Here is a 16,835-nt window from a genome sequence, read left to right as displayed (position 1 = left end):
CTTACCTCCACATAGAAGCTGAGCATATTAGTTTGACAGGACCGATCACTCATAAACCTATGCTGGTGCTGCGTTAACAGTTTATTTTGTTATAAGTTCTATTTGTGATATGTATTAAACTATTGAGGGAACCTCCTTGGATCTATAAATTATGCCGGCTATATGGCATTTAAAATGTGTATTTTTGCCACATTTTGATTAATACTATTAGGTGTTTGGTTGTCTTTGATTGACTGTACTTCATTCTACTTCTTTTGAATCAATATTCTTTATTTATAAATGTTTGCAAGTTGACAATATAACAGAAAAATATATACAATACATGGGATGGTGGGAAGTAGAAACAAAACAAAACGAGGAGGGTGGATCCATCAACAAACCATCAGGAACTGGGATCCATCAACAAACCATCAGGAACCGGGAGCCACCAACAATACCAAGAAGCTTACTCTTAGAATGGCCATACACATTAGATCCTCCCCATACACATACACGCTCGGCGGAGCGTGGATCTACTGTATTATAAATCTCCCCTGAGAACCAATGGGTTCGACATTTTGAGATCCAACTGACCAATCCTTTCCCCGGCATCTGCCGTCAGGAGAAAGTCCGGAGGGTTCGGCCGACATTCTACTAATGTGTATGACCACCTTTACTTGTAAATTGTACAGGTACAGCCTGCAGATTGTACAAGTAGTAGTAAGTACATATACTAGACTAACAATAACAAAATCTATGTCACACAAACTAAGAGCAAAAGGGTAAATAATAAAAATCAAAAACAACTTTACAGAAAATAAGTGCAATCCAAAGTCGCCTATGCACATTAAATCAAAGTGCGCTTTGGATTTCAACATGCCCAATTTTTTCTTCCTACGAGAGATAAACCAGTCGGGTCCAGCAGTGGCTTTCTACTTCCACCCTCAAAATGAACACATTCGCTCGATTGAGAGTACATGCTTATGGGGATTTATTTTTTTTGTTGCCAAAAGCTAACTCATGCATGTGGCCAAATGAACAGAATCGGCAACGCGGAAAGTAACCCTAGTAACGAGGGAAGAGTTTGTGCACCGTACCAGGTTTTCTTGTACCACTAGTCATTTTAAGTCAAATTAGACTTTTCATTGCACTTTCTCTAGTGGCCTTTGAGGGGTTTTCCATATTTTCTGGCTCCGCCCAGCTCTTTTTTTCCCCCATTTGATCTCACATCTCAGTAGACTGCAAATATTATTTTGATCACCGATCGTGCCACCAAATTTTTATGTCCGAAAGATTTGATGTTTGTAAAACATTTCACAAAAATGGTTTCTTCTTCTCGGAATATATTAAGCAGCTATCATTGCACCTTGCATTCTACCCCCCAATATAACTGTACTATACTTCACGGCACATCAGGTCAAGACATTGTGACAACTATTACCCGACTGTAGTGTTTTAGATCTAAAGAAAAGATCTTGGAAAATTACCTGTAGTTCAATATTTTAAATAAAATCTGGGCATTAAAATGGCTTTTGCCCGGCGTATCATTTCTAATGATCAGCATGAGATGATTTCTTGACATGTAAAAGGTTTCATCCTCTATGTCCAAGACTTGACTTACGGGTGTAACATTTTTTATCTTCTGAATATGAAAAGGACTTTTCTAGTGTTCAACAAGATCTGATTTCCTGACAAAATATATTCCCTCTGTGTGAGTTTTTTGATGTTTAAGAAGAAGTGATCTTAGGGAAAAACCTTTCCCGCATTCTGTGCACGAAAATGGCTTCTCCCCTGTGTGAATTCTTTGATGTTCAACAAGACCGAATTTCCTGGTGAAATATTTTCCACATTCTGTACATGAATATGGTTTCTCCCCTGTATGAGTTCTCTGATGTTTAAGAAGACAAGATTTCAGCGCAAAACATTTCCCACATTCAGAACATGAAAATGGCTTCTCCCCTGTGTGAATTCTCTGATGCTCAACAAGACTCCATTTCCTGGTGAAACATTTATCACATTCCAAACATGAAAATGGCTTCTCCCCTGTGTGAGTCCTTTCATGATTAAGAAGCAGCGATTTCAGAGTAAAACATTTCCCACATGCTGAACATGAAAACGGCTTCTCCCCGGTGTGAGTTCTCTGATGTTCAATAAGACTCGATTTCCTGGTGAAATATTTCTCACATTCTCCACAAAAATATGACTTCTTTCCTGTGTGAGTCCTTTGATGGTCAACAAGCATTGACTTACTGGCAAAACATTTTACACATTTTGAACATGAAAATGGCTTCTCTCCAGTGTGGATTCTTTGATGTTTAAGAAGAAGTGATTTTATTGTAAACCGTTTCCCACATTCTGAGCATGAAAATGGTTTCTCCCCTGTGTGAGTTTTCTGATGTTCAAGAACACTTGATTTACTGGTAAAACATTTCCCACATTCTAAACATAAAAATGGCTTCTCCCCCGTGTGGGTTCTTTGATGTTTAACAAGATTTGATTTCTGGGCAAAATATTTCCCACATTCTGAACATGAAAACGGTTTTTCCCCTGTATGAATTCTTTGATGCTTTAACCGATCCGATTTCTGTCTAAAACATTTACCACATTCTAAACATGAAAATGGTCTCTCCCCGGTGTGAATGCTCTGATGTCGAACAAGATCTGATTTCTGGGTAAAGTTTTTCCTACATTCCTTACATGAAAATGTTGCTTCATCACTGTAGGTCTTCTTATGTGTAGAAAAATTCAGTTTCTTCGTAAACATTTTCCCAACTTCGAAGAATGGAAATATATTACCCTCTCTTCCAATATCTTGTTTATCATTCTGTAATGGATTATATGACATTTCCATGGGATTGTTGGGATCAGTAGGAAGGTCTCTCCTGTGAAGGACTGAGGTTTCACTTGATGCAATAAAGTGTTCTTCAAAATTATTTTCTGTGAAATTGTTATATTTGACTTCATAATCTGGTGATTCAAGAAGTTGTTTCTCTAAGTTTCTGATGCAGCCATCTGCCAGAAATAGAAACAAATTTAATCGTTCAACAAAGCACAGTACAGTTAATATTTCTAAATGAAACTTCCCAAAAAAAAAAAAACACATTAATTTCAGAAGTACTTTTTGTATTTTTATGGAACATATATCATGAAATGAAAGTACTCTGGCTATTCTTCTGCCCCCTCCCCCGTTGGAAAATGTGAGAAAGTGCAAGTATATTGGCTTAACCGATGCTTTATGTCACGGGAAGCCACTTCATTTCCGGGCCGCCGTTGGGTCACATGATCACCATTCTCACTATCCAATTCCTACATCGTCTATTGTAGGAACCAGAGGTCAGCCTCTCAATGCAAGTCGATGAGACTCATATCGACTTGCATTGAGAGCCGGAATAAATTTGTAACTCTAAAGCTACGGTTATTGATCTATATAGAACATGGGCGCTGCTGAATCAATGTGAAGAAGGTCCAAACGTTAATATAAAACAGTCAATCTAAAAGTATGATCTGCCCAGCTCACAGTAAGGCCTCATGCACACGGCCGAGCCCGTAATCACAGCTCGATTGCGGGCACAGCCGGTCGCCGACACCCGCGGGCCACATTTTTGTGCCGTGCTCCCATACAAACTATGGGAGCACAGCCCGCAAAATCTGAAAAGTCGGACATGCTCCATATTTCCCAGCACGGATCTACAGCACGGACACCTTTCCGTAGTGCTACGAACAGGTGTCCGTGGTCAATAGAACTGGACGGGTCCATAATTGCGGACCGTATTGCAGTCCGCAATTACAGAGTTTTTTTTACGGTCGTGTGCATGGGGCCTTAGTTGGGGAAACAGAGTTACACATAGGAGTTCAGCAGTTTAAAGGACCTCATCTTGCTTTAGGTCAAAGTCAGACACGTTGCATAGAAGATCTCTTTTGTCAATTAGATGGCATATGATCCACAACGCGGGGTCTGTATCCTCCTTAATTACTAAGAAAGCGAAAGAGTTGATACTGGCCTCCAATGGTGTGATAACGTAAAAAAACACTCACAGAACATGAAGAGTAAAACAGCATATAGATAAAAGTAGTGGTAAATGCCAAGTTCAGATGTGTGGCCTGACTAGAGTTTCGCAAAACGGTTTCTTCCGGGGCATGTGTTACCATACTGTATTTCCCTTCTTATATTCTGTCTATATAGTATTATTTTAAATACAAAGGATATTTAAAATCTTTACAAAGTATTAATCCTCACCACATCATCTAAATCTTAAGCAAATTCAAGGACAGATGCATAAATATAACAACCGCTAGACACATATTTACTAAAATACCATATTTGAATCCTGCACACATCCATGAGGCTCAACGCAGTGAACTAAAGCATAAAACCTAAACGTAACAAAAACAGATGAAAGGGTAACTAAACATTCAATACATTTCTGACATGTCATAGTGACATGTCAGAAGTTTTGATTGGTGGAGGTCCGAGCACGGAGACCCCCACCAGAGCAGCAGAAGTGCTTGTGTGAGCGCTCGGTCGCTTCGTTTCTGTTCGGCTATTTCTGGAAATCAATGTAGCGGTGTACGGACTCAATAGAATGTCTATGAGCCCGTACTCCGATACATCGGCTTTCCGTAAAAAGCCGAACAGAAACGAAGCGACTGAGCGCGAACACTTCTGCCGCTTCGTTTTAGTGATTGGTGGGGGTCTCCGTGCTCGGACCCCCACCGATCAAAACTTATGACATGTCAGAAGTTTGTTGAACATTTAGTTACCTTTTAAAAAAACAGCCACAAGACAAAGGATAAGATGACTAATAGGGGTCTCCCAACGATGTGTATCACCAATTCATAAAATCAAAGTCGTCACATGACTACTACAGCCAATGGGAAAGGAAAAACATCCATTCACGGCTTTAGTAACGGACTACAAACTCGTGACCTTAGTGAATGACCGCCCCAAGATACAAAGTAACTTTTGGAAGGTTCAAAGAACTAACCTTATTGCTAATGATAAGGACCGGAAATATACATAGAAGTTCAAGCAACGATCCTCATACATACGCAAAGGTTACAGATCGAAAAACAGCAAAGCGCACATTACAGCGGACAAACTATCCTTAACCCCTTAATGACCAGGTCGATTTTCATTTACATTTTTTCCTCCCCACCTTCCAAAAGCCATAACTTTTGTATTTTTTCACCGACATAGCCGTATGGGGGCTTGTATTTTGAAGGATGAGTTGTCGTTTTTCGTGGCACCGTTAAATGTACCATATAACGCAATGGGAAACTGAAAAATAACCCTTGTGGGGTGAAAAGGGCAGAAAACATCGATTCCGCCATTGTTTTTGGGATTTCATTTTTACGGCGTTTATTGTGCAGCATAAATGACGTGTTAACTTTATTCTACACATTGATACAATAATGGAGTTACCAAATTTATATAGTATTTTTATGTTTTAGGACTTTTGCAAAGAAAAAAAACGTATAAAAAAAAAATGTGTCGCTACCTTCTGAGAGACATAACTTTTTAATATTTTTGTCGATTGAGCGGTATGAGGGCTTATTTATTGCGGGGCGAGCTGTAGCTTTTATTGGTACCATTTCGGGGTATATCTGACTTCTTGATCACTTTTTATTCCATTTTTTTTGTGAGCCAAGGTCACCAAAAAACAGCAATTCTGACGTTTTGAATTTTTATTTGCAAGCAACCAAGCCCAATTTCCCAACTACCAAAAATAAAATAAATAAATAACCTTTATTCAGCTACGTATAGCTAGACAGACCACAAAAAATGGATTAAAATTACCACTACCTAGTGGCCGGACATAAGCATATGTTCCCTGTGTTACCAGGCATATGTAGTAATTGAAATAGGAGCACTAGTATCTTCCCTAGCCAGATAAATTGTTAGAGTAACTAATGTATGACAGTAAGTCCGGTCAGCGGTAGGTGTTTCAAATCTTAGCAGCCCACCCGACATGTTTCGCTACTAAGTAGCGTCCTCAGGGGTACACGGGGCTAATGGCGGCGCGGAATGAAAGAGATCCTAATATAGATGTGTCAGATGACAGATCTGAGGGTGTGTCAGGACAGGCAGCCTATGACAGTGAAGAAGACACTATGGCATCTCAGCTGTAGCCTTTATTTTGGTGATAATATTTATGATTAAAAATGAAATAATTGTGAGTAAGTAAAAAACGTAGGAGTGACAGAACAAAATCGTTGTGTCCTTGGAATTGAGTGCCTTTAGTGCTTAAGAAATGTTTGACAGCAGTGAGTCCTAAATCGTGCTGAATATTGGTATATAGTGACTCCACGTCTATGCTCGCTATCATAGTGGTAGAGGTAACGTTGATCTCAAGGATCCTGGTGACGGTGTCCTTAGTGTCCCTAAGGTAAGAGGAGAGAGAGGAGACAAATGGTGTTAATATCTCATTGACATAGAGACTAATGCCCTGTGTTAGGCTGTCGTTACCCGACACAATGGGTCTTCCAGGGAGAGGAGAGATTGCTTTATGAACCCTTCTTAAGCAAGGTTAGTTGATGAGAATTGAGTTGACAGGAGGATAGATTTATTATCTGCATCTCGTCATCCCTTAGTGCCTGTATATTAGATGTTAAGGTTTTATCCCCCAGTTCAGACTGGGTGGGCCTAAAAAAGGAAAAGTGGCGTGGGGACCAGTAGAATGCTTGGTTGTGTTGTCCCCTCCACTTAGGCTTGGATTGGCACGAGAGGATTGAGAACTGGACGGTGTGTTCATAAGGTTTAGCATGGATGCAGAGACAGGCATAGATGAGATAGATGAGGAATTTGGTGTAAAAGAGGGACATGTTGTGATGCGGTTAGGAACGTTCGTTGTTGTTTGTCTAGATACAGTCGGAGTTCTTTTAGAGAAACTTGGTCTATTGTTCTTAATCTTTCGTTTGGTACCGAGTCTCAAACTGACGGTATTGTTTCTCGATTCCTCCGTGCCTGAAGTATCCGACTCAGAGAAGTCAGTGAACACTGTGTTTCGTTTAGGATTAGAATATGAATTAGTCTTATAAGTGTACATAAGGTCCCTCTTTATTACTATATGTAATCTTCGTCCCTTATTGTTTACTGGTGCTAGTCCTATTTATTAAATACTTATTTTCACCCTTCATAGCCACTGGCCCCATTACCCCTATTCTCCGCAGTACCAACATATCCTAAGAATGCACATATGCCGGTCATCGACAGTCCGATGATGACAGAAATTTTTACCTTTTTATCCATTGGCTAAATCCTGGGCTGGTAGAGCGAACTTGCTGGCACTAAGTTGAAACTTTGCTTATTTGCGCATGCGCTCGAAACCCACTCGGATAGTTACTGTCCGGGTGATGCTGGCTGCACTAAGTCTCCATTTCACTGCTACACGCATGCGCCGCCTCCTGTTCCTCATTGGAGTATCTTATCCCATTGCTCATTCGTCGGTCAGCTACAGCTGAGATGCCATAGTGTCTTCCTCACGGTCATAGGCTGCCTGTCCTGACACACCCTCAGATCTGTCATCTGACACATCTATATTAGGATCTCTTTCATTCCGCACTGCCATTAGCCCCGTGTACCCCTGAGGACGCTACTTAGTAGCGAAACATGTCGGGTGGGCTGCTAAGATTTGAAACACCTACCGCTGACCGGACTTACTGTCATACATTAGTTACTCTAACAATTTATCTGGCTAGGGAAGATACTAGTGCTCCTATTTCAATTACTACATATGCCTGGTAACACAGGGAACATATGCTTATGTCCGGCCACTAGGTAGTGGTAATTTTAATCCATTTTTTTTGTGGTCTGTCTAGCTATACGTAGCTGAATAAAGGTTATTTATTTATTTTATTTTTGGTAGTTGGGAAATTGGGCTTGGTTGCTTGCAGGCAACCTTCTCTTTTGTAATTGTATATTGTGCCCGCCAACTACCAGGGGTCATATTCTTGTATTGTTTGAATTTTTATTTGTCACAGCTTTCACCGTGCAGGTTAAATACCATTATATTGTAATAGTTTGGACTTTTACACACGTGGTGATAAAAGTTGTGTTCATTTTTTTTAATTGGAAAAAGAGACTTGAACCAACTAATGTATTGCAGTATAGCATGATTTTGGCAGGGCTTAATAGGAGCACAAAGATGGCAGACAACCATCTGCACCGCGAGAGGGCCGAGATCTGTAAGAGGGGGCCGCCCCCCTTTCTAACGGCTGAAATACCACAGTCGCTATTGGCTGCGGCATTTATGTGGTTAAACGGGTGTAATCAGAGTGATTTTTGAGTCTTACTGTTGCACACCTGCTGAATATGAAGCGCGCTCAGCCCATGAGCCCGCTCCATACTTCCCCTTAACGCCCGTTACCTACATTTACGTGACATTGAGTTAAGGGCTTAAACAGGTCGGGTACAATACCAGGACTACCAATGAAGGTAAGAGCCAAGCTGTAAATCATTATCTAGCCCGTGTGGATGTAATTTTCACAGGGTGAAAATCCAAAAGTTTTCTCTTGCGTTTATATAATCCAGGCTCCTCTCTCATTCCTTTTTACCGATTCCGTACCCTGAAAATTCAACCCTTTGGGCTTATTCATACGAACGTTGAATACGTCCGTGTGACGGACGTTAAAACAACGACCTTCACACAAACGCATGTATTTCCATGGGGTCGTTCACACAGCCGTTTTTTCAACGAAGGGTCCGTTTGAAAAATAGAAAACATGTCCTATTATCTTCCGTTTTCAGAAATCCTTCCATAGACTCAAGTCTATGGGGATCCGTGAAAACGGACCCCACACGGGTGAAACTCGAGCGTGAATAAATGGCTGTTTTTCACGTCAGATTATCCCCGCGTTCGTGTGAATAAGCCCTTAAGGTGAGCAGTGATATATGTTCTTGAAGTGTGCTGAGATACGATGTATCTCCAGCCCGATTTTTATATTATATATATATATATATGTTTCTTGATTAGAGAGTTTAAGATGGGTCCTTTCCTACTGGAGGCCACACGGTCACTTAGTAAGTAGCTAACCCCACATTCTCACAGCCCAGATTACTCTGGATTTTAAACTATTTATTATATATAAAAAGATCTACACCATACAATAAGAACGTAGGGCAATTGAAAAGCCTAATAAAAAATTGGAACATTTTAAGATATGATCCTGCGATCGATTCCTCTTTACCGACACATTCAACTTTTATTTTCGATCTGCAATCTTTGCATATATGAGGTACCCCACAAAGTAATGAGAATGATTTTTTACGCTCCCCATGAGGGCTGCGTGAGGAAAGAGAGGATGGAGGTTGTTGAGGGGGTATTTCAAGTATACGGCTGGACCATCCTCAGTTGAGTAAAATTTGTGCAAAACTCGTCCCAAAAAACTTGTCGGATAAGCAGAAGGAGAAACGTCAGTTCTTTTCCCTAGAACTGTTGGATCGTGTGACAAATGAGACCGACTTTTTGCGTAGAGTGATTACTGGAGATAAAATATGGGGTTTGGAGTATAATCCTGATAAAAAAAGGCAGAGTACAGAATAGCACACTCCCAATTCACCTCAACCGAAGAAAACCTGCATGACTAAATTGAGAGTCAAATCAATGCTCATCAATTTTTTTGGACTGTTAAGTAGTTGTTCACAAAGAATTTGTACCCCCAGGACAGACCATCAGACTTTTTACCTACAGGTCCTGGAGTGTTTGAGAAGAAGGGTTTTGCAAGTGTGCCCTGACATTGATAAAACATGTATTCTCCACCATGACAAGTGAGTCACACATCATTGGCTGTGAGGGAGTTTTTGGCACAAAAAAAACATCCCTACCCTTCCTCATCCCCCCTTTAGTCCTGACACGGCACTTTTTTTGTTCCCCAAAATCGAAACTCACCTGAAAGGACACCATTTTGGTCCTATTGAAAACATCCAGTCAGCCGCGACGAGGTTTCAGAACAACCTCTCACATGAAGACTTCCGGCGCTGCTACGTTGTTGCTGGAATCATTGTGTTCAGTCCCAGGGGACTTACTTCGAAGTTGATCGAGCCGAATTGTATGTTTTTTTGAATAAAAGTATTTTTTGGAAACCATTCTCATTACTTTCCTCGTATATGAGAATCGTTTCTTGTACTTCTATGTATATTTCTGGTCCTTACCTGTATCAATAACATGGTTCCTTGAACCTTTTTGTAACTTGGGGTGGTCATTAGCTACGTTCACTTGACCTTAGTGAGTTACTAAATCCGTGAATCAATGTTTTTCCTTTCTTATTGTCTGTAAGTCATGAGAATTCTTTAATTTTATGAATGGTTAATACACGTCACTGCGAGACGCCTATAGGTCATCTAGTCCCGAGTCTAGTATTAAATATGTTCATGTCTATAGATATTAGCATCTGTCCTTGCTCATTCATTTGCTTTTGATTAGATGATGTTCGGAGGATTAATACTTTGTAAATATTTGAAATGTCCTTTGTATTTAAATTGATACTATAAGGTTTGAAGAAAAGAGGGGGAATATAATATAGTAACACATGCCCCCGTAGAAGCCGGTTGGCGAAACTCGAGTTTTCGCCATGTGTCTTATCATGGCATTTACCACTACTTTTATCTATATGCTGTTTTAGTCTTAATCTTTGGGAGTATAATAAACTCGTGGTTCTTTACCCAAAGGATTGTTGCATTATCACGGCCTTAGAGGCCAGTATCTCCTCTTTTCCCCTTTCTCAGACGATGTTCACATCTACGTCGTTGTCAGGAGAAGCTGAACAAGGAAATAATGGAAGCAACAGTTCCATTGCCCAACGGGCACCACCGGAAGCGGCAGAACTTTAATGGGTTCCGTCAGCGAGTTGACGAGTGGATACCTGTGAAATAAAGCACCAGGTAAGCCAATATATCAGACTACCTTCCAACTTCTGCTGCCTGAGGCAAAAATTGAAATGAAGGTGCCGCAATTTCGTACAGTCTTTCGGCGGAATTCCCTGCAGTTTCCAGGAAGGATGTGCTGTGTACACGCAGCGGATCCACCCTGTGGGTCCTTACCCTCACTCTGTAAGCATGTCGGCTCACACATCAATCATCTGCCAACAAATTAAAAATCAGTCTTGAATGGTAGGGCAAGTTTTAGGGTATGTTCACACAACCTATTTTCAGACGTTTTTCAGGCCATTAACGCCTCCAAACATTTGCCCATTGATTGCAATGGGAAAAACGGCCTCGTAAAAAGAAGTGCATGTCACTTCTTGAGCCGTTTTTGGAGTTGTTTTTCATTGACTCAATAGAAAAACAGCTCCAAAAACGGTCATAAAAAACGCAAGTTGCTTAAAAAATAGCTGAAAATTAGGGGCTGTTTTCCCTTGTAAATAGCTCCGTATTTACAGCCGTTTTTTTGTTAAGCGTGTGATCACAGCCTTAGGGTATGAACACACTAAGCGGAATCTGGATGAATATGCTGCGTACAGCGACACAGCCCTGGTAGCCGCAGGGAATTCCAACTGAAAAGACGCGCCACCATGACTACGGGCGGATAAGTTTAAAGATTTTTTTTTATTATTGCAGCGGGATTTCAGAAGCAGACATGCCGCCCGAAACACTGCACCACAATTTGGAGCGGCTTTTCGTATGGAATTCCCTGCGGCTACCAAGGCAGATACACTGTGTAGTTTTTCGCCACGTATTCGTCCTGATTCTGCTTAGTGTGTTTCTACCCGAATGGTTTGTACAAAACACGTACTCCTTGTGAGTGCAGCATGTACCCTTTGTGATACGTGCACCGCACCTTGAGAAACACTGTTGTAATGCAAACAATCAGATCGGAACAAAAAGTGTCCAGTATAACACGTAGCCCATGCCGTTTTACCACAAATCGGTGCGGCTTTCAAATTATCGTTAATGTGAGCAAAAAAAAACGCATGGACATTAACAGTCATTTGAAAACTGCGCTGACTTGTGGGAAATACAGCAAATTGGTGCGGTTTGCAGCTATATCAATGTAAGCCAGCAGCTACTATATGTGTCTGTACTCGAATGCCTTTATATACTGTGCCAGTGATATAAATAAATACAACCATAGAGTTCTACATGCACACACGCATATATACACGCGCGCGCACCATATACACAAGATGTAACAATATCGCTCCTTGGCTACACAAACTTATTTAAAGTAAAAATGACATGTTGACTTTATTCCAAATTGATACACTTTATATAAAAAAGTTGTGTTAAAAAAATTGTTTCGTGTCGCCATATTCTGAAAACCTTAACTTTTTTTCTTTTTCTGTCAATATAGTATTAAAAAACAAAAAAAACACACTCTCACTATTCAATCTCTGGCTATTGGACTACATGTTTTTGAGGGTACTCCACCCAAACTATTTTCTACATACCTGATGGTGCTGCCCAAGGGGGCAACGAATCAGCAAGGCAAGAGTATAAGAGGAGTACTCCGCAAGTTACATACCCCGATTTACTATATATTTTTGTTCATCAAACAAGTGGCGACCAATGCTTGTTCCCTTGCTGACTATCAGCGGCCTGACGACACATACCCAAGGATGCAGCGCCGACTTCTCCTGGTCTGGTCGCTAGTCTCACGGGACCTGCGAAGAAGACGGGATGACGTAATCGCGCCACCTTCGCAGATCCCGTGAGACTAGCGACCAGCCCAGAAGAAGACAGTGCTGCATCGGTGAGTATGTGTCATCGCGTCGCCGCAATTCCCGTGAAGACGGGGGACCTTACCTGAAGAAGACAGTGCTGCATTGGTGAGTATGTGTGGCATCATATACATCGATACAAATCACCCATCTTTAGGACTCTCTCCACACACTGGAGATATATATATATATATATATATATACTACACCCTGGTTATGGCAGGTTTCCTTAACAGGAGGTTCAATTCAGAGACACTCTCTGCGGAAGCCGCATATGTGTTCTCCACAGATAATGTGCCGCTGCACCAATTTGACATACACACTGCGTTTAGGGACTTACAAAAAACGTACCAGAGGTATATTAGATCCTGCTGGGAAATTGTGAGTCTTGAGACATATATACAGCAAAAAATTGTCTATAGGGGTCTCCGTATAAACATCACCCCTAACTCCTATCGCAGCGACACAGAATTTATTAAAGGTTGGGAAGAGCTTCTGACCGATAGCTCCTTAAAACTATTACAATACATCCTGGAATTTGAAAAACGGGAATATAATAAAACCGCACAGCAACTCGAGAAAGAAATTGGTGACATTCAGGGTCTTAATTCCCTGAGTGAATTTAATAACTGTGAAACCCAATTGCAAAAGAATATTGAGAAGTTACAAACTGAAATAAAGGAGAGAAAGCACCGTAAATATATCAGGGATCGCAGAGACTTCGATAGTGGTCAAGTGTATACATACAAGACACAGTCACAATTTGTCCGTAAACGTGTACAAGTTTTCACGGACTTCTCTGACTCCGAGGTATCAGGCACTGACGACACTGTACGGTCCCCTGGTTTTAAACTAGGTACCAAACGTAAAAATACTACTAATAGATTTAACTCTTCAAAACGTAGTACATTACAAACGAGATCTAACACGAAATGCCAGTTACATCCGAATGCCACTACCTCCTCTTTCTCTCCCTCATTATCAACTTTCTCAGCACCCATTCCATCTGCCATTGCAAGTGCACCCCCTCTTTCTCGTACAACTGTAGGAAGTTCCAGTCAAACCCCTATGGTGACCAAATGCCCCACAGGCAGTATGACAAATGTAAATGGACCACCGAATACGTTTCCTTTTTTAGGAACTACGAACCCTCGATGGAATCTGGGTTAGTAATACCATCTATGTCTCAGGTACAGAATACTAGTGACCAAATGCAAGTGTTTAACATCTCTTCTGTCCATTTGAGTGATTCTCAGCTGACACTTTTACAAAAAGGCTTGTCCTTTACTCCCACTCCATTATTTGATGCGTTCACCTGGAGTAAAGATGTCAACCTATTCGTTAGAAAAATAGCTTTACATAAATATTTTAAAAATAACACCACGAATATGGAGAACAGTAACAGAATGGAGCATGACACACTCATGGACCTTGAAAGCCTCTTGTACGAGAACGAATTTGGACCTATTACAGCAGTTGGTCCCTTCTCTTCACTGCGTCCGAAATCTAGACTCACCCCACCTTTCTCACAATATGCCCACCTGGACATCTTTGTTAAACTAGTGTGTGCCGATTTGAAAAAAATTAGATCAGACAAAAAGAGAGCACTCTCTAATCTCAGTATCATGGAGAGAACAGCACTGGACGAACTTCGTAATAATGAACACATTACTATAAAGCCCTCTGACAAGGGGGGCAATATTGTGATTATGAACCATGGTGACTATGTGGCCATGGTTCATAGACTACTAGATGACGCCACCACGTATTCAATCTTGGATAAAAACCCAACTGATCTTTTTCTAAAGGAACTATATGTGCTACTTAATACAGCTAAGACACAGAACATGATAAGTAATGAGGAATTCAAACGGATTTACAATCCCACCCCCACGCTAGCAACCTTTTATGCTCTGCCTAAGATTCATAAGACGACCCGCCCATTACCGGGGAGACCTATTGTGTCTGGCAATGACAGTCTCACGCAGGGCATAAGTATGTATCTAAATGAAATACTCTCGCCATTTGTCACCTCTCTTCCCTCCTATCTAAGGGACACTAAGGACACCATCAACAGGATCCAGGAGATACATGTCACTCCCTCCACCTTCATAGCCAGTGTTGATGTGGAGTCACTTTATACTAATATCCAACACCAATTCGGCCTCACAGCAGTTGCACACTTTTTGGGTACTAAGGGAATTCAATTCCATACACACAATAAATTTCTTTTAACACTACTTCGATTTCTTTTGACACACAATTATTTCTTATTTGATCACAAATTCTATCATCAAACTAAAGGAACAGCCATGGGCACCATCTGTGCACCTACATATGCTAATTTATTTTTGGGGCGGTGGGAAGATACTATGGTTTTCACTGACACACTGGCTATCTACACTTGTCACATCCTATTCTGGGGGAGATATATTGATGATATTCTCCTCCTATGGGATGGTGACATTAACACCTTTCACGATTTCATGCACGCACTTAATTCAAATCATATAGGCATGAAATTCACTCATGTGATTCATAAAAAAGAAATTACCTTTTTGGATCTTAAAATCTCCTTGGACCCTGTTGGTGGTGTTCATACGGATAGCTCACGTAAACCTACGGCGACAAATAGCCTTTTGCATTGGGATAGCTACCATCCTCCTGCCCTCAAAAAATGAATCCCTATCGGGCAATATCTCCGTGCCAAACGGAATTGCTCTGACAAGGAGGCTTTTGAACTTGAATGCAACGGTCTATTTGTTAAGTTTCTAGCTCGGGGTTACCCTAGGAAATGGCTACACAAAGCTTACGCTAGAGCAAGAGCCACTGATAGAAAATAATTATTGTATGAACAAAAATCCACGAGTACACACTACACGACTACTACCATCGAGTCTGGTGGAACTACCAAGGTCAGGTGTATTGGTACCTTTGACACTGGTTCACAACAGGTTCGTGAGATTCTTGAACGCCATTGGCCAATTCTTCTGTCCGACCCCGATGTCCAGGGGTTTGTACCCTCAGTCCCAGCCATTACGTACCGCAGAGGTAGGAATCTACGTGACTACCTGGTGCATAGTCATCATACTGGACCTTCTACTATCTCCAAAAATTGGCTGAGGACGTCTGTCATAGGCTCTCATTCATGTGGCCGCTGTTCCTTTTGCCATTTAATGCCCACCAATAAACAATTTACCAACCCAGTTGATAATAGAATATACCAGGTCAGACAATTTATGAACTGTCAGAGTAAAGGGGTGGTCTATATCGCTAGGTGTCCCTGTCCCAAACTGTACGTGGGGAAGACCGTACAGGAGCTGAGGAGGAGAATATCCAAACATCTTAGCACTATTAACAACAGAGAAGATACACCCTTATCTAGGCATATACGTTGTTCTCATGATGGTGATACTTGCTCGCTACAATTTTTGTGTGTCACGCAGGTCAAACTTGGTCCAAGAGCAGGGAATCTGGACCGAAAATTATTACAGGAAGAGGCACGCTGTATCCATCGTTTGGGCTCTCTTAGCCCAGGTGGTCTGAATGAGGGCTTTACGTATGCTGCGTTCCTGTGAATATATGCGCTTATGAAGTTATTAACTTAAAAATAGCCATTAGAATGGCACTTGCTATTGAATTGACCGTTCTATATTAATTATGGGTCATGTGATCATACACTGACCCTTATTGAACCTAACTTTATTCTTATGTCTTTGACATTATCTCTACTAATCAATCTATTCACCATAGTTTGTAGGCAATACTTGCTTTTACATCTTTTTAGAACTATACTCAGGAAATGACACAGTGACGTTATGTCATCTTATTAGACTCTACCTTATAGACTAAATACAGTCGTTTCATTTGCTCCCATAGTTATCATTATCCATAACCACATCGCTATCATATGCAGCCGCTTTAACGTATGGGGATTTTTTTCTATTACCATTTTTGCTGCTACTGCGCATGCGCGATGAGGGCATGTATTTATGGTCAGCAGTATCTTATCTGCTTTCACCCTAATGCGCCTGCGCGCCTTATCTCATCCCCATTGGCTGTCCCAACTAGTCGGCAATTGGTAGCGCGGGACGCCCATCACTTACTAGAGTGCTCGTCTCATACCCTCTCTCTGATTGGCCACTACCAAGCAGGGGAACACGTGGAATGACGTCAATACACATATAAGCACGGACATCTCG

The 16,835-nt window shown here is 41.2% G+C and overlaps 1 protein-coding gene across 1 annotated transcript in view; it reads right to left on the bottom strand.

Annotated features, from left to right (window-relative positions):
* Positions 1-249: 249 nt before the first annotated feature.
* Positions 250-16,835, bottom strand: part of LOC142663692 (uncharacterized) — a 40,990-nt gene continuing 24,404 nt past the window's right edge. The window contains exon 8 of the mRNA XM_075842460.1: positions 250-2,991. Within this exon, the coding sequence (XP_075698575.1) occupies positions 1,643-2,991 (1,349 nt within the window). The 3' untranslated portion in view covers positions 250-1,642. The remainder of the gene's footprint in view (positions 2,992-16,835) is intronic.

This window comes from Rhinoderma darwinii, chromosome 11 (genome assembly GCF_050947455.1).
Source record: "Rhinoderma darwinii isolate aRhiDar2 chromosome 11, aRhiDar2.hap1, whole genome shotgun sequence".
NCBI lineage: Eukaryota > Metazoa > Chordata > Amphibia > Anura > Rhinodermatidae > Rhinoderma > Rhinoderma darwinii.
Note: the sequence above shows the minus strand (reverse complement) of the source record. Positions and strands in the feature narration are given on the sequence as shown.